The sequence below is a fragment of the Polypterus senegalus genome, unplaced genomic scaffold, assembly GCF_016835505.1.
Source record: "Polypterus senegalus isolate Bchr_013 unplaced genomic scaffold, ASM1683550v1 scaffold_569, whole genome shotgun sequence".
Lineage (NCBI taxonomy): Eukaryota > Metazoa > Chordata > Cladistia > Polypteriformes > Polypteridae > Polypterus > Polypterus senegalus.
Genome location: NW_024380830.1, coordinates 5684 through 25000, shown reverse-complemented (window position 1 = coordinate 25000; position 19317 = coordinate 5684). Strand labels below are relative to the sequence as shown.

The 19317-nt window shown below is 41.6% G+C and overlaps 1 protein-coding gene across 1 annotated transcript; it reads left to right on the top strand.

Moving 5' to 3' along the window:
* Positions 1–6276: 6276 nt before the first annotated feature.
* Positions 6277–18431, top strand: LOC120520374 (xyloside xylosyltransferase 1-like). The gene is made up of 2 exons (XM_039742790.1): positions 6277–6326; positions 15860–18431. Exon 2 carries the CDS (start codon positions 15951–15953, stop codon positions 16254–16256), a length of 306 nt encoding a protein of 101 aa, XP_039598724.1. The 5' UTR covers positions 6277–6326; positions 15860–15950; the 3' UTR covers positions 16257–18431.
* Positions 18432–19317: the final 886 nt, after the last annotated feature.

The following is a 19317-nucleotide window of genomic DNA, read 5'->3' as shown; positions in this document are numbered from 1 at the left end:
CTGAGGGTCAGCATAGGCACTTTGACCGTCTGTTACTGTGCTGCAAGCTGATATATACGGTGTGTTCTAACACATTTCTCTTATGGCCAGCATTAAGTTTTTCAGCAATTTGTGCTATAGTAGCTGTTCTGTGGGATCGGACCAGATGGGCTAGACTTCTCTCTCCATGTGCATTATTGACTCTGTTGTTGGTTCACTGCTTGTCTTTCCTTGGACCACTTTTGGAAGGTACTAACCACTGCATATTGGGAACACCAATTAGACCTGCTGTTTCGGAAATGCTGTATCCCAGACATCTAGCCATCACAATTTGTCAGATCGTTACGCTTGTCCATTTTTCCTGCTTTCATCACATCGCCTTCAAGAACTGATAGTTCACTTGCTGCCTAATATATTCTGTTCCTTGACAGGTGCCGTTGTAACAAGTTATTCACTTCACCTGTCAGTGGTTTTAATGTTGTGACTGATCATGTATGCCCACATATATACACAGGAGTGTACACTACCAGTGAAAATTCTGGACATACCCAGACATTTTTCATGTTTTTGACAGAAACTGATTCCTTATTAATGAAGATACCATTAAACTGGTTTAAAAGTACAGCCAATGTACAGTATTAGTGATCCTATTGGCAATTACTGTATTAAATAACTAGTTTTTAATTTAGTATTCACATGACAGCAAAGCCCCATTTTTAGCAGCCAGCCTGACAATTCTGAGATGCTGGCCTAAGAGGTTTCAAAAGAAAAACCCATACCTGCAACTGGCAAATAAAAAGACAAGACTAATAATGGGCAAAAGAATACAGACACTGGACGGATAGATGACTAGAAAAGTGTATTATGGTCAGCATTCTGGAGTTGTCTTTTATCTGTTGCAGATGACACCTCTTTTAGACATGTATTTAAGGAAGAAGCCACTACTGAGGACCTGTCAGGTGTTTGTTTCTTAAACCACAGACTCTGATGTCCTTATCCACTTATGCAAGTATTCACCTGGGCCTTCCCCTTCTTTTTCTGACCTAATCAGATCCAGTTTGCCCACTTCTCTCAAGATAGCAAGAAGCTTAAGATTTATTGCAAAGGTGTCAATTACTAATTTGTTGTATTTAATCACTTTCGTTCGGTCAAAACAAAATTAGACTAACACGATTCTTGAGAGAGCTATTTCATTTTGGCTGTTTTTGAACCCAGAACTGGACTTTTACAAATACCATTTTGATATATCAGTATTAAAACTTATAGTTTTAATAGTTTAATAACAATATTAAAAATATCAATAGAAGAACTAAATATCCCAAAATTTCCAAAATGCCTTGACAGACAAACAAAATTAGCCAACACGTTTTGTTTTTTTTGCATCTGTTGTTATTAAACCTTTGGCGAGTGGGAAGTTTATGCACCGTGTCCCCTTTTTCACCACGGTGCTTACAGTGATCACACAAAAAAATGGGGTGTGCTGTTTTATACAAAGGAAAGCCGTCCGCAGAAGTGAAGTGAAACAACAAAGTTTGGCAAAGCTCAAAAAAGACTAATTTAGCAAGTGCAAGTTGCATTTACAAATGACCCTCTCCTCTAGCCCAGTTTATTTTATTCTGGGCTCTTTTATGTGAAATGTGTTGCCAAAACCAGTGTATGCAGTACCAAACCCTTAAAGAACAATCTTCCTTTCTTTTATACCCCACCCTTTAAAAACTCCCACACCCAAGTACTTGTTTTTAGTAAGTTTTGCTATTGCAAACTCTCAAGCGAAGCACAGCGTATTCAAAAGGAATATCCGCTTTTTTGATTATCACCACCTATTGTGAGGTTATTGTTGACATAATCTGTGAAGCAAGAAGGTGGCAGTGTGATGTGCTTCATTTTACTGTGTATACCACACCACCGCAATAAGGCTGAGATACTGATTACATTTTTTAATGCATGCATAGCCTTATAGTTTTGATAACGCCAATACTGTTGTCCTCCTGCAAATAATTAAATTCAAAACACCAAACTTTGATCAGCATTAAGTGCTTTTTGAAGTTAAGAAAATGGGGGGTTTGGGTCGGGGGGGTTAGGGGGGAATGAACCGATGGAGCCAAACCATGATAGAAGAGAATGAAGCAAAATGTGATAAGAAAAGAGCAGAGATGGTGCTTTTAAGTGAGTAAAAGTTGATTGTTTGTTGACATTTATTCAAACACAGTGTATAAGAGGCAGTAGTAATTTTAGGCCTGGGGGGGGATGAGATTCCTTGTTACACCAACACCACCAAGAAATTAAGAGAAAAATTATTATTAGCCCCTGATTTAAAAATACAAATGTTATATACAGAAAAGTATTTTCTTGGTTGCATACATCTGATTATACTATATACAGTAATTGGAGGTGGTGGCATCAGTACCCAGCAGGGACTGTTACCACTACAGTCCTGGGTAGCCTAAGATCTGGAAAGGAATAAAAACAGTATCATTAATGTTGCTGCTGTTACCCAAGCCTCTTCAAGGCAATGCATTTTACTTTACTCACACAAGAAAACTATAAAGGACCACCTGTCCTGTCCTTCCCAGTGCACCTCTGTGGTGAGGGGAGCATGTATTGGACACTAGTACATTTGAGTTGTACTTATCACAGGTTCCTCATGATTATAAGGCTTACTTCCTATGTATTATAGGGCACAGTTAAAAACTTCTTTCGGCCCGGGGGTTTATGATTGGGAGGAAGTGGTCAACAAGGGTTTACCTGATGGGCAGAAGAAACACAAGACTTGGCAAAGAAGTGTGCTTTGTTTCTGAATGGTAAACTGAGAACTATGACTTGCAGTGAGTAAGTGCACTAGCCACTGCTTGGGGTCGTTAGAGACCCTGCTGTATAGGGAGACCCCGTGGCTGTAGCTCTATACTCTTTTGTGTGTCATATACTTTCCCTGCTCAAAGTTCTTCTGTTATTAATAAAATGGATATGTGTTGGTACTTTTGAGCCCCTTTGTCTTATTCAGTTCCCCTTTAAGTCCACTTCTCACACAAATATGCATTGCAAAATTCTTGGGGCAATTGCATTGTCACAGATTACTTTGTTAGCAAAAATAGGTGTGTTCCAGGGTTTTAGTTTGTTATAAGAAACTTGTTATTCTAGGTAGATTTAACATAGGAGGAATATGGTGGATGTCATGGGGCTCCTGCTGTTTGCTATTTCCTTCCTCAGCCATCCTACATCACCATGATTTTGCATGGCTGTCTCCATACAGCTCCACACAGTCTCATCAACCTTGTTCATTGCCACTTTACGCCTCACTAGGGGTCAGAGGCAACACCATCTGCCTCACCTTCTGCAACTCTATGAGACCAACCAAGCCAGGATCCTTAAGAAGGCTCACTGGTGGCTGTGCACCCATACTGTTGGATGTTAGTAGTGGAGAAACCTCTCTGAAAATTATCTGAGCCCCACTGCCTTCCTCTCATGGCCAGGTCCCAACCACAGTTGTTCTTCTACATGGCATTTCTTTTCACCAGTTTCTTCCCTCTTTACAAACTGTATTTTAGTTTATTGTTTTAAGTTTCTGTGAAGTATTTTGCAAATTGTATTTTTTATTTAAAAAAAATTAATTACAGTATGTGTGAAATAACTAAGCAGGTGAGTTCCTTACTTGTTCCATTTCATACACCCACCGAAGTTAAGGCACTTTAGAGTATCTTTTAAATATGGCTTTAATTTTCTTGTTGAGGTTTTATCTGTGATTTTTTTTAAAAAGCTAGTTGTATTCTGCTTGATGGAGTGAATGTTTTTGTCCCGGTTGTCAGGTTAACTTCAGATGTGGCCATAGTCATTTGGGTCATCTGGTTGCTTTGCAGAAAATAAACATTTGGGAAATAAATAAAAACTGTCTGCGTGCAATTGTGAAGCTGTCCATTATAAAGTCCAGGGCTGGGTTGGCAGTGTGTGATCTGTGCCTTCAGGAGGCTGTTCCCACAGTGATTCCATTACCATATGTAACAATATATTTAAAATGTCTTCTTCGTATTATAAACGTACCTCATCACTGCAATATAACACGCTGTGTCCGAAGCTGTGATGCTGTGACCTTTTTTTTTTTTTTTTTAATTCTTGTGTCTTCACTGTGTCTACTACAGGACAGAAGCTCCTGTTTACCAAAAGGAACAGAACACTTAAAGCAGAAGTCATGCGCTCAGATTGTCACATCTCCTCCGTTGATGTTAAACCCCAGCAGCATACTTCAGAGCCAACACGAGGTGGCATAAATCAGCTTGTCTGATTCGGAGTCTTACCGCTTTACTGCTAATTGGCCAACAGTAAACATTAAAGCTTTGCTATGCCAAGCTTGTGTTGCCTGCCCACCACTCTTCAGGAGTGGCATGAGCCCAAACCGCCTAATGTTTGCCTGCATATTGTGGTTTCTCTCCACAAAGGAGCCCCAGACTATGAATTATGTGTTAATAAGCACTGTGTCTAACTTGGTGTTCTTCCTTTCTTACCCCTCTAACATTTATGTATGCTGTAGCTTTTGGTCTTCAATTTGGCTTTCTTTTCCTGTTAACAGTTCTATTTATTTTGTTCTTCTCTCTGTTTTTCTTCTTCTTTTTTTAAATACACTATAGCAGCTGCCCACAAGTAGCACTGAGAAGCATACGCTAGGCTGTTTTGGTGGGTGTCAGTAAACTTTACATTCTTATCCTCTTTATTACTTCAAACAACCTAATCAGAAGTGGATCAATGTTGGCTCCATGGGATTTTTAACCTGAGCTATGCCACAGTTCATGCACAAATAGAGGGAACAAAACACGCAAAGAAAGCCCTCTCAGGTGCAAGTTGCTGCTTTTAACATTTTCTGATTACCAAAAATGGAGATCTCACAAAGAGATTTTTCTTGGTTAAGCACTTGCAAAGCTTTGCATCTGAAATGAAAAGAAAGAGCCGTATTGACAGCATTCCTCAGCTCACACTGCTTACAGATAAGACAGAGATTAGCTCTGAGTGTAAGAGAAGAAGACACTTTGTCTCTTAGCTGTTGCTGTGTGTCAGCAAATCCCCCACCCCCCAATCAATCTCTCTCTACAGACAGCAGCTCGAGAGCCCCTTGTTCAGACGCTCATTCTTAATTATGTGTTCCCTTTAATAAATTAGAATGGGAAAGGTGAATGTTTCTCTTAAACTGCAGCGGGGGGCTGCTTGGGAAAGTGTGTACGTCTCTGTGGCGCATGCAGTCTTGTTTTAATTTACTGTGTTGACAGCTCCCATTTAACTGCACTACGCAAACAGCAAAGCCTCCGCAGAGTGTACCTTTTTCTGAGCTTACGTGATGTTTTATTTTCCAGTGATGTGCATATTATGCCGCTTACACTGAACATTCCATTTGCCTGTAACTGGCTACTCATGTTTTCAGTTTGGCAAAGCACTGCAGTCCCAGTCAACTGCTTCCCAGCAGAACCTCCTTGAACAGCACTGTGCACTGATTTCATTTGCCTTAAGAAGAAGAAAAAAAAAAGTGCACGTGGAATGCTGGGAAGAGTATGGCTTTGATTATGTTGTGTGTGTTCTGGGAGCTTTAATATAAATATTAATATGTGAATGATTAAACAGAGCTGTGAAAGTGCATGCGTGCCTCGTGTGGTGATGCCTAAATGATTGCTTGATTTTCTGAAAGCTCACATGAGTGCAATAATACCCTTTTATTGACTTGTGTCTGTTCAGATTTATTTTTATATTGCATTCTTCACCACATCTTGGGTCTGAGAGCTGTACAGATAATGTAATACAAAATGTACAGTGTTGTGACAACCAGCTTTACCCATTCGTTTGTTTTTTGATCTGTGCGTATCACCTGGCACACTCGTACTTTAGGGTATCCAGTCAACTTAATGTCACATTTCAGGATAATGAAAATCACAACATGACACAAACAAGTCCTTTTATCTCCTGATCTCTGTTGATCTGTTGCTTGTTACCTGAAAAATATTACCTGAGATTATTTGACACTTATCCATATAGACCCATTGATGCGCTGAGCTCTTGACAATATTTGTCAGCCTTATACTGTAGTTTGCTGAAATTGTATGAAGATGCATTTCCAAGCAGGATCAAGGTGCAATGATGCTCAGAGGCCTAACTAATATTGCTTGCCTTACACTACTAAACTAAACCTTTTGAATTTTCAGAAATGCTATTTGGTCTTCATGTTTTTAACTTTCCTTCATGCTACTTATCTAGGAAATGATCCTCATGGAGAAAGGATGCTTTTGTTCTGAAATTATGAAGTACAGTTAGAACTTAGAACTATCATGGCCTAAAGATTTAATAATTGCAATATGGTTCAATTTTCTTTCATTGTAAGTATGTTATATGTTTTGTTTATTTTTGATTGAAGATGTGTGTATTGTAATGCTTTTAAGTAAAGTAGTACTTTCTGCTCACATTAATTTTACTTAGTCAATGGCTTTATCCAAATCAAATTAGAATTAAAAGTTTGCATTGCTATTTGTTTCCACTACCGCCTGGAACTGGGCCATTAGCAAGCCCCAAACACGATCACACAAATGCAGTCCCAGGCTCAAATAAAAAATACCTCCAAAAGTTGACAAGCACCAAACAATCTCTCTCTTTCTCTCTCTCTCTCTCTCTCTCTCTCTCCCCACCCCATAAATCACCTGTCTTCTCACTACTGCACTAACGTCCTCCAGTTAAGTGTTGCCTTCCTTCCTCCCAGCTCTGAATGTGCTGGACAAGGGACTGCGACCCTTTTTATTGAGGACCCAGAAGTACTTCCGGTGTCAGAGCCACTGCCCAATGAAAGTACTTCCGGGTCATATGGAAGTCCTGTGAATTGAAGAGAGAGAATCTCCCTGTAGCGACACCCGTGGACCCCAGAACAGTTGCACTGCCAGACTATACACTCCCAGCATTCCCTGATGTTTCTCAAATGGGCGTTGATATGTAGGGCTTCTGCCATCTAATACCTGGGGGGATTAAATATCCCCTAGAGACAGTCCTTCCCTGTTCTCTTCTTTTTTTCTGGTCAAGGAAGGTATTAAGCCCATGTTCGGTTGGGATGCCTGTCCATTTATTTGGGGCTTCCCACCCGGGTAAGGAACTACAAGTTTTGTTTGGGATGTTCATCCATCCATTAGGGCCACCAAAATCCAGGTACGACCTCCTTCCCTTTCTTGCTCGGGATACCTTTATGTTCCCCCATGGCTTCCTGTCCAGGTAAGGGATCTCCCTGTTTCCTGGCCAGGATGCCCATCCATCCCGTGTACCACCTTCAAGTCGTATTCAGACAGAATTCAGTTTACACTGGCAGGTGATTAAAGTCATTGTCACCAGAGAAAAGAAAAGAAAAGAAAAATAGCCCATTTTAAATCACTGCATGCAGTTTGACATGTCGCTGGATTTCTGTGATTTCAGTGATTCAGACAGGACTATTACAGAGTTCATCCAGTAAGAATTATTTTAACCAGTGCCTGAAGTGGGCAGAAAGAACTGTCGGTATTTCTTGTGGTGCAGCCGGAATAACATGGCGACGGGGTATTCCCTCGGAGGTCTGAGGCATGCTGATATGCACAAATAATATCAAAACGAGGGGTAGGGGTCCCCTTTGAGGTTTGAATGGACATATTGTAATTATAAATAATGGTTGATAATGTGGTACAAAACAGTACAAATATTTTAACTACTGGTGCTCATAAGGCAAGAATTGTGAAATGCTGGTCTGTGTACTGCTGCATACCGGGCCACCTCAAGCACAGACTTTTTCCCACCTCCTGGAGTAAAAGTAATCCTGCCCAAAGAGGGCTAAAGTTAACAGTATTCATCATTGTGTACTGTACATAATGTGAATGGTACTCTAATAGTGATAACCATTATGATTTGGACAGGGGCAGGATCAGTCATAAAGAAGAATGAGATAAACGGGGGACTACCTTTACCATATTGGGAGTTTCTTGAGTTGACTGAGGGTTTTACAGTGCCACAGTACAATATACAAAGTGGCACACAAAACTATAGCCCACCACATAAGGGGTCCCAACTTCATTTTAGCAGCGGCATACATAGCCAGGTGACGTGAATGAGACTTCCCGCTGGTGGTTTTTTTTTGGGGTAATTCTCTTATCTAGGAGCTTGCCGAAGGGAAGAGACACTGTATTCACTGGAAACAACATATTTCAGTTGTGGAGAGTTATATGCACACAGGCTCTTGAAAGCTGACAGTATTCTTTTCGAAGTGCTCCTACAAAATGCATATTTCAGCAGCTAGTGAAAAGTGCTGTAGTATTGGTTCTTTGAGCAATGCACTGAAACCAAGAAACCCCTCAGTCTGCACTCCAGCGGTTGCTGCTGGCATTGTAGGTCATATGAAAAGAGGTAAAGCCACTGTCTGGGTATGTGAAACTTGAATTGATTTTTCAGTTGTTGCCTTCATTTTTCATAATCTTAGTGCGCCATAGACCACTGCAGCATGCGCTTGTGACTACTAGTTGTATATAGAAACATCTCCAGCAAGTCACAGCACCTCAACTATCCATGGCAAAGTCAAACAGGTTTGATCTTATAGCAAGTTGTAAATGTGTGTCACTTCTGGCAGGCATTGAGTACTCTGATAAAAGTGGAGTGAATACAATGGCTACCAAAAGAAAAACTCAACAGGTCTACAAAAAAAAGACGAGAGTAATGGCGGCCTAAAGAAATGTGAGAGATTGGGTGTCCTGGACTGTGCAAACAGAGAAGAGGCTGATGGAACTTTGGAACCAGCACAAATGTCTATTTGATATCTTGTCTAGGACTTAGCATGACAGAGTGGAGAAGAAAAAAGAAAGATGCTCCATATTGATTGGCTGCCAAGATATGTTACCCTCCTGATAATTTTGTAGTGTGATAGGAGCTTTGAAATTTTGTTGAGAAGTCACGAGGGAGTCATGTAATTCGTTATCCCCTGTGATTCATAGTCCTGCAGTCTGACATCTTCAAGCCTGCAAGATCCAGCAACTGAAGCCTTTTTTACGCATATAACTTGAAATGGTGTAGTGTGACTCAGACCTAAGTTGACAAGACAGTTATCACAACAGCTGGTTTGAGGTCCATTTTCATAAATATGTTTTGGCACACAGACCTTTACAATGGCAGTTTAAAAGTGGTCATTAACATTCTTAACATTTTCTAGTAATACTAACAAATCATCTTAAGTGTGACAGTATGACATTTGTGGTTCTTTTATAATAAAACTCTTAATGGCATCAACAGTAAAACTGGGCTCATTTTTTATACACCACTCTGTACTGGGGCTCCTCCACCATTTTATATTTCTGTGATACAGAAGTGCAGGAGAATCTCATGTAGCACATTAACTTTTCCTACATTCTTCAAATACACCCTAATAACTCCTCTTCTCAAGAGTTCTACTCTTGACCCGTCTCAAATATGTAATTACAGACCAGTGTGTCTCCTTACCTTTCTATCCAACACTGGAACATACTCTCTCTCTAACCAAGTCTCCACCTTTCTTCTACAGATCTGACTGCTTCAGTCAGGCTTCAAGAAGGGTCATTCAACACAAACATCTCTTTTTACTGTGCCAATACATTACTGCAGGCTACGGCTTCTATCCTCATCCTGCTAGATCTCTCCTCTGCCTTTGACAGGATCAACCACCAGATCCTTCGTGCCAGCTTCTCTGACCTTGGCATGACTGGTACTGCCCTCTGGTAGTTTTGGACAGATCCTACTGTGTGTCCTAGTGTGGAGAAATGTCACAGTGGTGCCCCAAGAACTGGTGCTGTGTCCTCTCCTCTGTATACACCATCTCATTAAGCCCCTTTATCAAGTTCTGTGGTTTTTCTTAAACCATGCCATGCTGATTATATGCAACTGTACCAGTCGTTTCCTCCACAGGGCCACACGACATCAGCTAGAATTTCTGCATGTCTCACTTATGTTGCAACCTGGATGAAGGAACACCATCTCCATCTCACCTTCATAAAGACAGACCATCATGTTATCTCAGTTCATCCGTTTATTCAGCACCCCATCTCTGTCTAGCACCCCATATCTGTTCAGCTTATGTTGGTACATAGCCTTGTGGTAATGATCAATGGCCTGCTATACTTTAGAGATCATGTTGTTATGGTTTCTCAGTCTTGCAGGTTCATTCTGTAAAATATCCTCAAAAGCAAACCATATCTGACAGAGTATACAGCACAGTTCCTGGTCCAGGGTTTGGTCCTGTCACGTCTGGGCTACTGCAGCTCTCTGCTGGCAGGAGTACCAGTTTGTGTCACCAGGCCACTGCAGATGATTCAAAATGTAGTAGCACATCTGGTTTGCAACCAGCCGAGGCAGGCGCATATTACTTCTCTTTTAAGATCACTATATTGGCTTCCTGTAGCGGCATGTATTAATTTCAAATCCTTGATGGTTACCTACAGTAGTAGTCAGTGGGTCAGCACCTACAGGTATATATCCAGATACACTTGTGAAGTCCTGTGTGCCTTCTCGATCTGCAAGTGAATGGCATCTGGTCATGAAACCTTTACATGGCATTAAATCTCAGTCTAAATTCTTCATGTGTCACTCCTAGCTGGTGGAGCAAGTTGCCCACCTCCATCCAAGCTGCTGACATCCTCAAGGATTTTAAGAAGCATCTAAAGACTCTCTTGTTTGGTGAGTTTCTGTCTGGCTGATATTAGCTGTTAGGTTTTGTAGCCTAGGGTCTGAGCTGGCATATATTTTGTAGTGCACTCTCCATTTGTAATGGTCAGTTTTGTGACCTTGCCCTATAATGCATGTTTCCCCCAGACTGATGTTTACTCAATTATGTTGTGCTGTTTTGTATCGTCCACTAAGCAAATAAATGTAAATTAAAACAAAATGTGGCATTAAGTTAATCCTATTTAATATTATTGTGGAGGGCTATCCAGGATTGCCTCTTGTTTCCTCATGTTTGGAGTATCAAAGTGTGTCAGTACATTTTCAAATGATGGCTTATCAGGTTGTGAATGTCTACGTCGACTGGAGTGTGAGGTGGTCAGGATAAGAATTTACACCTCCAGTTTGAAGTTGTGGTCTCCTCCAGAGATGAATAACTTTCTTATGTCAACTTAGGGACAAGTGTAGAGGAGTTCAAGTACCTTGGGATCTTTTCCCCAAGCGAGTCTAAAGATGTTTCTAGGATGGAGATCTTAGCAGTCTAGGAAGACGATTTTCTGGACTGAAAGAGGCCAGAGTTGTAGGATTAAGTTGGCATTCTGCCACCACAATCCTCACCAGGGTGGGTACATGGCACAGCTATAGATCATTTTTTTTTTTGTTTTGCCTTTTCAAAGCAGAACACACACCTTGTAGACTGGCCACACTATGCAAACATCATTGAACAGGAGGAAAGGCACGGACTTTGCTGCAGACAAACAGTGTGTTAAGCAACAGTCCTCATAGTATGCGGCACATTTTCAGTATTAAAAAGGACAACAAACAGTAGTCAGGCAGGATGGTGTTACAATGGTTAGTGCTGCTGCTTTACAGTTCCACCTGTGCTTGCTTGATGTCCCTCAGTCTATTTGGGTTTGCTGCTGCTTCTTGACATCTTGTAGATTAGTGTGTTATGTTACCTGACTAGTAAACTAAACTGACCCTATATGAGTGTGGATGTGTCAGCAGGCTCTGCAAACAACTGGTTCCTGTTTAGGGCTTTCTTCTGCCATGACCTGGCTCTGCCGAGACAGGCTCCAGCAGTGTGTGTCTCTGAATTGAACTAAAGGATAGCTTTGGCATTTTTCATTTCAAAGTTGTTTTTTCACAGTCATGGTATATATTATTTGTGACAACTTGATATCTGTATAGCAACTACCTTGAAGACTGCACGGTTTGGGTGCTACATTTCCACCTTTGGCTTACCTTTGCCTATTACAACTGAGGATATTTAGACTTTCAACATTTTAACTGAAGCACACATTTTAATATTTCAAATTTGGCACAACTATTCTTGTTTATTGTGTACTTCTACCTCTTAAGGTAAATCATTATATTTCTTCTAAACAAACCGAATTAGGACAGCTTACACTAATTCAACCTTTTTTTAATTAAATTTACCCCATTTTAGATTGTGTTTGTTCCAAGGCCATATACAGCATGAAGTACAAGGAAGGTGCTAACTCTGGATGGGGTGCCAGTCCATTGCTGGGCACACTCACTCACTCACTCACGGCCACTTTAGAAGTCCCTGTTAACTTAAACCAGTCAGAATGTGAGAATACCTTGTGGAAAAATCATGCATGTACAAAGGGGGATATGTAAACTGTAAGAAAACATTGACCAGACAGCCGGGGCTGTGAGGCACCAGGACGAAGCACTGCATGTTTGGTTCCAGTTTGTTAGAAAAATTGCATGTGTCTGAGAAACCAAATATTAATAAATCTAAGGTGAGTCTTTTCCAGGTTTGTCAGATTTCCTTTATTGGTTAAGGCTCAAGAGAATGCACCGAGCAGCTTTGGTGTGGTGCTTTGTAGATGTGAATACAAGAGCAGGTGCTCATCCTGCGGTGGAAAGTGTGCGTGTGTTTTGTGTTTCCACAATTTGTGATGACGAATGCCATCTGGGATCCTCGTTTCTGCTTGCTCAATGTTTCCTTGAATGAGCCCTGGAGATATAATAAGGAGGGCTCATTAATGCTGTGTCTGCATTATAAGAAGTCACAAAAATGTTACACACCCACCCACCTGTGCCAGCCCTGGGATGATCTGGCTTATCCTGCAGCTGGACCTCTGGGTCTCTTTACACCTTTAATAGCAAACTCCTTTTGTAAAAGCATCAGGCCTTAGCAAGCATACTGCAAGATCCTCTGCAAAAAAAAAATCAATCCATAAATAGTTCAATCTGTAGATAAGATGGCTTTGTTCATTGTGAGCAGAGTCTTAAATTGCAAATAAAGGAAGAAGCCTTTGGTTCTTGTGTGAAAGAAAGCCAATGGTTAAAGCTGGCCACCATTCTGCTTTCTTCATCTGGTTCCTGATGGGTGGGTGGTATTATGCTTGGCCCATCCTGTGATCCATTTTTTAAACTCATTTTTGTATTATTGGGTCAGAGAAAGTAATAGAGGTGGTAGTAGTGGGATTACTGGCATCTAGCGAAATAGTTTCTTGCACTTCTAATCAACAATTAAACACGTTAACACTGTCCAGCACAACAATAGACAAGAATGGCTAAAAATACCATGCCACCCTATACCTTACCAGACTGCTTAATCCTTTCTAGTCGCCTGGAGCCAATATGTCAATTCATTTTATTTAATAGAAAACACAAATCTACTTACCTGAGGTGTGCCTTACAGATTGAGGGTGGCTTTTCTCCATCCTACTTTTGGGTTTCCCTAGAATGGAGGCCTCATCATGTGCCAGTCCAACTGTTTTGCCTGCACAGCTGCAACCAGACCTATAACTAGGATGCCACTCCTTGCCTAAGGATGCTCCCTTATACCAGGCTAGTTTCCAGTTGCCCTGTTAGTGTAACAACCCATATTTGAGAAACTACAACTCCTGGCAGAGCACCCAGACACCACCATGACAGCACCTGAGCCATTTGGTAACAAAACCTGTGAGGTACCAATGTTGCCCACAATGCTCATGGGTCACCACAAGACTAAGGAACAAGACAGAGCAGTTCTATATAGCTAAACAGTGGACAACAGTACCATGACAGCCAGCTGCCATCTTTGCATCCCATAGATTTTATTCATTTTTTTTTCTCCACTATTGATCTTGGCTGCACTTTGCTCCCAAAACAGATCTATACTAATAAAAGGCAAAGCCCTCACTGACTCACTCACTCACTCACTCACTCACTCATCACTAATTCTCCAAGTTCCCGTGTAGGTAGAAGGCTGAAATTTGGCAGGCTTATTCCTTACAGCTTACTTACAAAAGTTAAGCAGGTTTCATTTCGAAATTCTACACGTAACGGTCGACAACATCCGCCATGTTGAACTTTCTTATTCATGGCCCCATCTTCACGAAAGTTGGTAGGCGGCTTCCCTGTGCTAACCGAAACCAATGTACGTACTTATTTTGGTGGTATGACGCCACTGTCAGCCGCCATATTGAACTTTCCAACGTCACTAATTCTCCAATTTCCCGTGTAGGTAGAAGGCTGAAATTTGGTACTTATTTCGGTGGTATGATGCCTCTGTCGGCCGCCATATTGAACATTTCAACGGTCCTTGTTACTTATGGGCCCATCTTCAAGAAATTTGGTATGCGGGTTCCCAACCCTAACTAAATCCTACTTATGTACATCTATACGTCCATAGCTTGCAGCTCGGTCACCGTGTGAGGCGGCGTTGGGTCCCCATCCCAACGCCTCACACGTTGTTGGCTGCCTGCCTATATAAGGCCGTCCATCGCCCCAGTCTCTACATTCCCTTCCTTGCTTCGCCACGGGATTCACGTCTCCCTGCTGATAACTACAGCCTTTTTATTTAATCCACGGCTTCTCTGCTGTTTTATTGTTCATTTATTACGATTATAGTTATTGTTTAGGTATTTTAGACTTACTTTACATTGTTCAGGAACCCATTTCCTTTATCATTCCAACCATACCCCCATTAACATGTCTATCGAGGTGATCACCATCGATCAAAGAACTGTCACTTACCGAGTGGTTTCCATGCCCAGAGATTGCACCTGCCTTTTCCATTCTCTTTGTTACATGTTGCACGGCCATATCAGGCTCACTCTTGATATCCGGAGGGACATTGTGTCTTATGTATTGAATGACTGGGACAGGTTCAAGGTGTGGACTGATGACGGTACAGGAGATAATTATACTACACAGGAGCACTATAAGAGTGAAATGCTTAAGCCCTTCACCTATGCATCTGCATGCGAGATGATGGCTGCCGGTGAATTGTTCGGTTGTCGCTTTCAAGTGTACCGGAATGGCCAAATATTTTACACCTTTCAACAACCGCCAATGCCTCTTAAACATCTTAGATTGACAGGTGACGATTTCAGTAGTGGACACTTTGATGTTTATGAATGTTTAAACTCTCAAAAGCTGGATGTGAAGTTATCAATGAAACCAGTTGTATACTTACAACACTTGACAGATGCTAAATGTCTCTTCAACACAAGTCCTACACATACTGTCGTAATTGAAACAAACCATGAAACTCAAACCGATTATGACAGCAGCAATCCAAGCTGTGAAATTTGAAACACGATTACTGTTCACATGGCCAACTGTACGTTGCATGCTTAAGAGTAAGCTCAGCGCACAGCTTGGTCATATTACAACTGGAGGGCCGAACTCACAATGTGGTATACAAAGACATCCTTAACAAATAATTATTGGTATATTTTCCCTCAGTTTAAAAAGGTTTAATTTTCTTCTTAATAAAAATTTTAAGGCAGTACTTCACCGCTGCAAAGCGCGGGTATTTTGCTAGTAAAGAATAATCAGCATTGTCCAGAGTGGGATGGAAGGGATGTGCCGACACCATGAGAAATGTGCTGAAACAAAAGCCACACAGTTTTAGGGGCCAGAAGTGGCCTTCAGTTCTTGTGTGACAGAAAGCCACTGATTAAAGATGGCGACTCTTCTGCTTTATAAACTGTTTTCTCCAGTTGTTTTCTAATGAGTAGGACTGTGATTGGGTGCCAGCAGTGAAAACTCACTCATGTCCCCACCCCCTCACACACAAACTGCAGGTCCTTTGAGTCAGATAGCCCCAGTTTAACTAAATGGGTTCAAGTGAGTAAAGACCCTGTTGTCTTCCAAGTGCCCTGAGAGGCTGCCATATTATGCAGTGGCAGGCTCTCCCTGTCCCTCACTACATTGGTCCATTTTCTAATCTTTCTTTCTGTGTCTTTCCTACTTTCAGGCACACGTTCTGGCAGTACCGCCGTGAGAACCCCAGCTCCAAAGTGGGTGACCCACCTCCTGATGGTCAACCAGGCTTCAACAGTGGAGTGATGCTCTTGGATCTGGAGGCAATGAGGCACTCAGAGCTCTATAACTCCCTACTGGAGCCCAAGCTGCTAAGCCATTTGGCAGACAAGTATCACTTTCATGGCCACTTGGGGGATCAGGACTTCTTCACCATGGTGGGCATGGAGTACCCATCCCTCTTTCATGTGCTTGATTGCTCCTGGAACAGGCAGCTGTGCACCTGGTGGCGGGATCATGGCTATGCAGACGTCTTTCACCTCTACTTCAGCTGTGAGAAGCTGATCAAGATTTACCATGGCAACTGCAATACTGTCATCCCTGAAGACTGAAGGGGACCTTGGGGCTAGTGGTGTGGAGGTGTGTCATCTGGACCTTCAAGCAGAGAGTGGCTGGGGCTATCCTGCCCCTACCACTTATTACCAAGATTGCCCTCTGCTTCATTTTGAATGTATCAGAGTGGGATGGTAGCTCCCAGTTACAGGGTTGTACCTGTTTACAGCCTTGAGGGTCTGGATGTTCCTTTCTATTCCAGGACTCCTCAGGTGCTGTGTTGTGTGAAAGGCACACATTTTGTTCTGACCTTTTCTTCATAAATGTTATCATTTTGCTCAAACGTTTTGTTCTGAGTAAGAATTCCCTCATAGTGGCTATTGTGTATGTGACTGTTACCTTAAATGTCTTTGAATGCCACATGGGGGGCTGTGTTATACTTTGACTGAAAGAGAATGGGTGCTCCGGCCTGGGTCAACATGAAGAACAGATTGTTGCATTAGCAGCTACCTTTTAGGGTGATCATGTTGAGCCCAAACGTGAAAGCCCCTGTTGTTTTTAAGTGGTTGGCCTGCCTTCATCATGTCACCTTCCTTGAATGTAAAGCATGAATGAGGAGTGTCAGGGTTGTCCCCTCATCCAGAGCCTTTTTATTGTTTTTGCCACCTATAGCTCCTTACACTGATTCTGCTCATCTTCTCTTTGCACATTCCATAAATAAGTGGAATAAGCAATCCATCCTCATCATGGAACGGGCTGACCCCCACTTACCCCCCCTAACCTTGAAATATGTGTTCAGGTTCTGTGCCCGTTGTGTTTTTTTTTTTTGTTTTTTTTTCCCATGCCTGAATTTAATTAAAGCTAACAAAAACTTTACATAAAAATACTATGTCTTCCTTTTTTGTCACCCCAAAATATATCACAGCTAAGCAGTAATGGATGTGAATGTAAGTGACAACCTGTCTCAGTTTTGAGCATATTCTCAATGTTTGTGTTGCACCCGGCTGATGTCAGTTTATAGTTGTCCTCTAGTGGGCTCTGACAGCTGGGTTTTGGGTGAGTGACAAGTGCCTGTCAGGCCTGCAAAGACTTGGAAATCAGCAGAATGAATGATTGCCTTTTTGTTACTTCAGATTGACTGTTTCTTTTGTCTTTTCAGGACTATGCACTGATTTGTAAAATTGTAATAAAAAAATGAAACCAAGAACAAGCCAAGACCATGTGGCATACTTATTGTTTGCATGTCCTTCTACAGTTAAAGTGTTTGGTCTTTTTGGCAGGCGTGTCATGTTCATTGTTGAGCACTTGGCTTCTCACATTGATCCTTTTGTAGGACTTGCACTTACTCAGTTATGTAGGGAGCTAGCACTGCACTTGTCCCCATTCTTCATCTTTTCTGTGTCTCTCCCTCCAAAGAAAGTTCTGAATTCACCCCACTCTCTTTGTTTGACACTGAACTTAAATCCAAAAGGCCTTCCCAGCTTCACTCTTGAGCCAGGCTATGCCATTCCTTTGCTTCAGCATAGAGGAGCCTCCGCATCTTGCTTAAAATTCCATGATTAATAATCTGAATCTTTTTTTTTCCCCCCAGTTGTTCATGTAATTGTGTTTTCAATCTAAACTCTAATAGTAGGCAATGGGTAATGGTCAACTGTGTGAACAGAACACTAGATACCTTTGCTGCTCAAAGCATCATCCTGTTAACTTGTGTGAAAAAACAATGCCCTTCTAGATTTAGTAAGCTGTAGTAGCACATTTAACTTCAGTTCTTCTGACCAAATGTGTCATGTAGGCCATCTTGTCAAATTCTCTCCATTGTGGTCTGCATCATTTTCATTTCCTAGCAAGAATGGCTTGTTTTAGGTTTTGACAGAACATTTCTGAGAGCTTGAACCGGGACTTTGACATTTTAAAAGTTCTGTATAGTTTTCAGTCATTTGGTTGTTCATTTGTTGGCTGGTGTGTTTTGTATATGGTAGTCTCATAGTATGAGCCACGAGTGCTACAGATTCAGCTGACAGTCCCCTTTGTTCATAAGGGTACTGCCATATGTCTTTCGTCTATCTCTCCAGATCACAGCCCTGGTTTACAACAGCTTTTGTAATTAAGAGTTCGATTTCTATCACACCTGATACACAGACCGACCATTTTGGAATTTTCTGTTATTGCACGTGAGGACACTGGGGAGCCCTAACACGGTAAGAAAAGTTCCCACCATGGTCACGGTTGCACAGTCTTTAACTTCTTCTCTTTCTTCCACAGACTGAAAAGCAAAGCATGAGAGGATCTCTGGAGTCAATTCTGGGGCAGCCCACTTGTTTCTCCTTGAGAAGTTTTTACAAGATTGTCCGACAGGAGGTCCCCAGTTGGTCTTAAACCTGTGCTGAAGAGTACAGAGCTCCCCTAGCAGACACTCGTATTCATGAGAAAGCATGAATGACTTGTGCAGATGGCAGGAGGACACCTTCATACTGATGTTTGCAAGATCAGTTACCTCGAAATAACAATGGAGCACAAAAAAGTCTGTAATTGAGACCCCTCATCAGTAAGAGCATTTCTTTGACAGCTTTAGAAGTTTGGCATAGTCTTATCAAAAACATGGCAAATTTCCACTGTTTAGGTTTGTCTCAATGTTCTTAAATCTTAAATAAAGGCTTTGAAGGAGTTGAACCTTTTCAGTTTAAGAAAGTGGAGGATAAGGGGTGATGTGACTGAAGTGTTTAAGATCATTGATTCAGTGATTAATTTAAAACAGGTTTTTCAACAATAGCATGGTGGGTAGGCAAAGATGGCAGCTACCTGAAGGCACATTCCCAGAGTTGTTTCCACAGCCACATAATGCAGGTAATTCACAGCACTCCACTAATGTCAATTACATGGCATGGTCTCGGTTGACATCACTGCAGAAGAGTGCAGTGTGTGTTTTTTTGTAAAAAATGTCACATGCTGCTCATTTTCTAACATGAAAACACACAAGTGGGTTTTGTTCCACAAGAAGATGCACATCAGTGAAAGCCCAATCCTTACTGAGCATGCTGCCCTGTTTCCTGCAGATGAGGCTGAACACAAGCTCCAGGTATCATGGAGGAATGTATCCAATATGATCTCTATCTCCGACAC

Excerpts from the sequence above, each read along its gene's own strand:
- LOC120520374 (XM_039742790.1), top strand. The coding sequence starts at position 15,951 with ATGCTCTTGGATCTGGAGGCAATGAGGCACTCAGAGCTCTATAACTCC.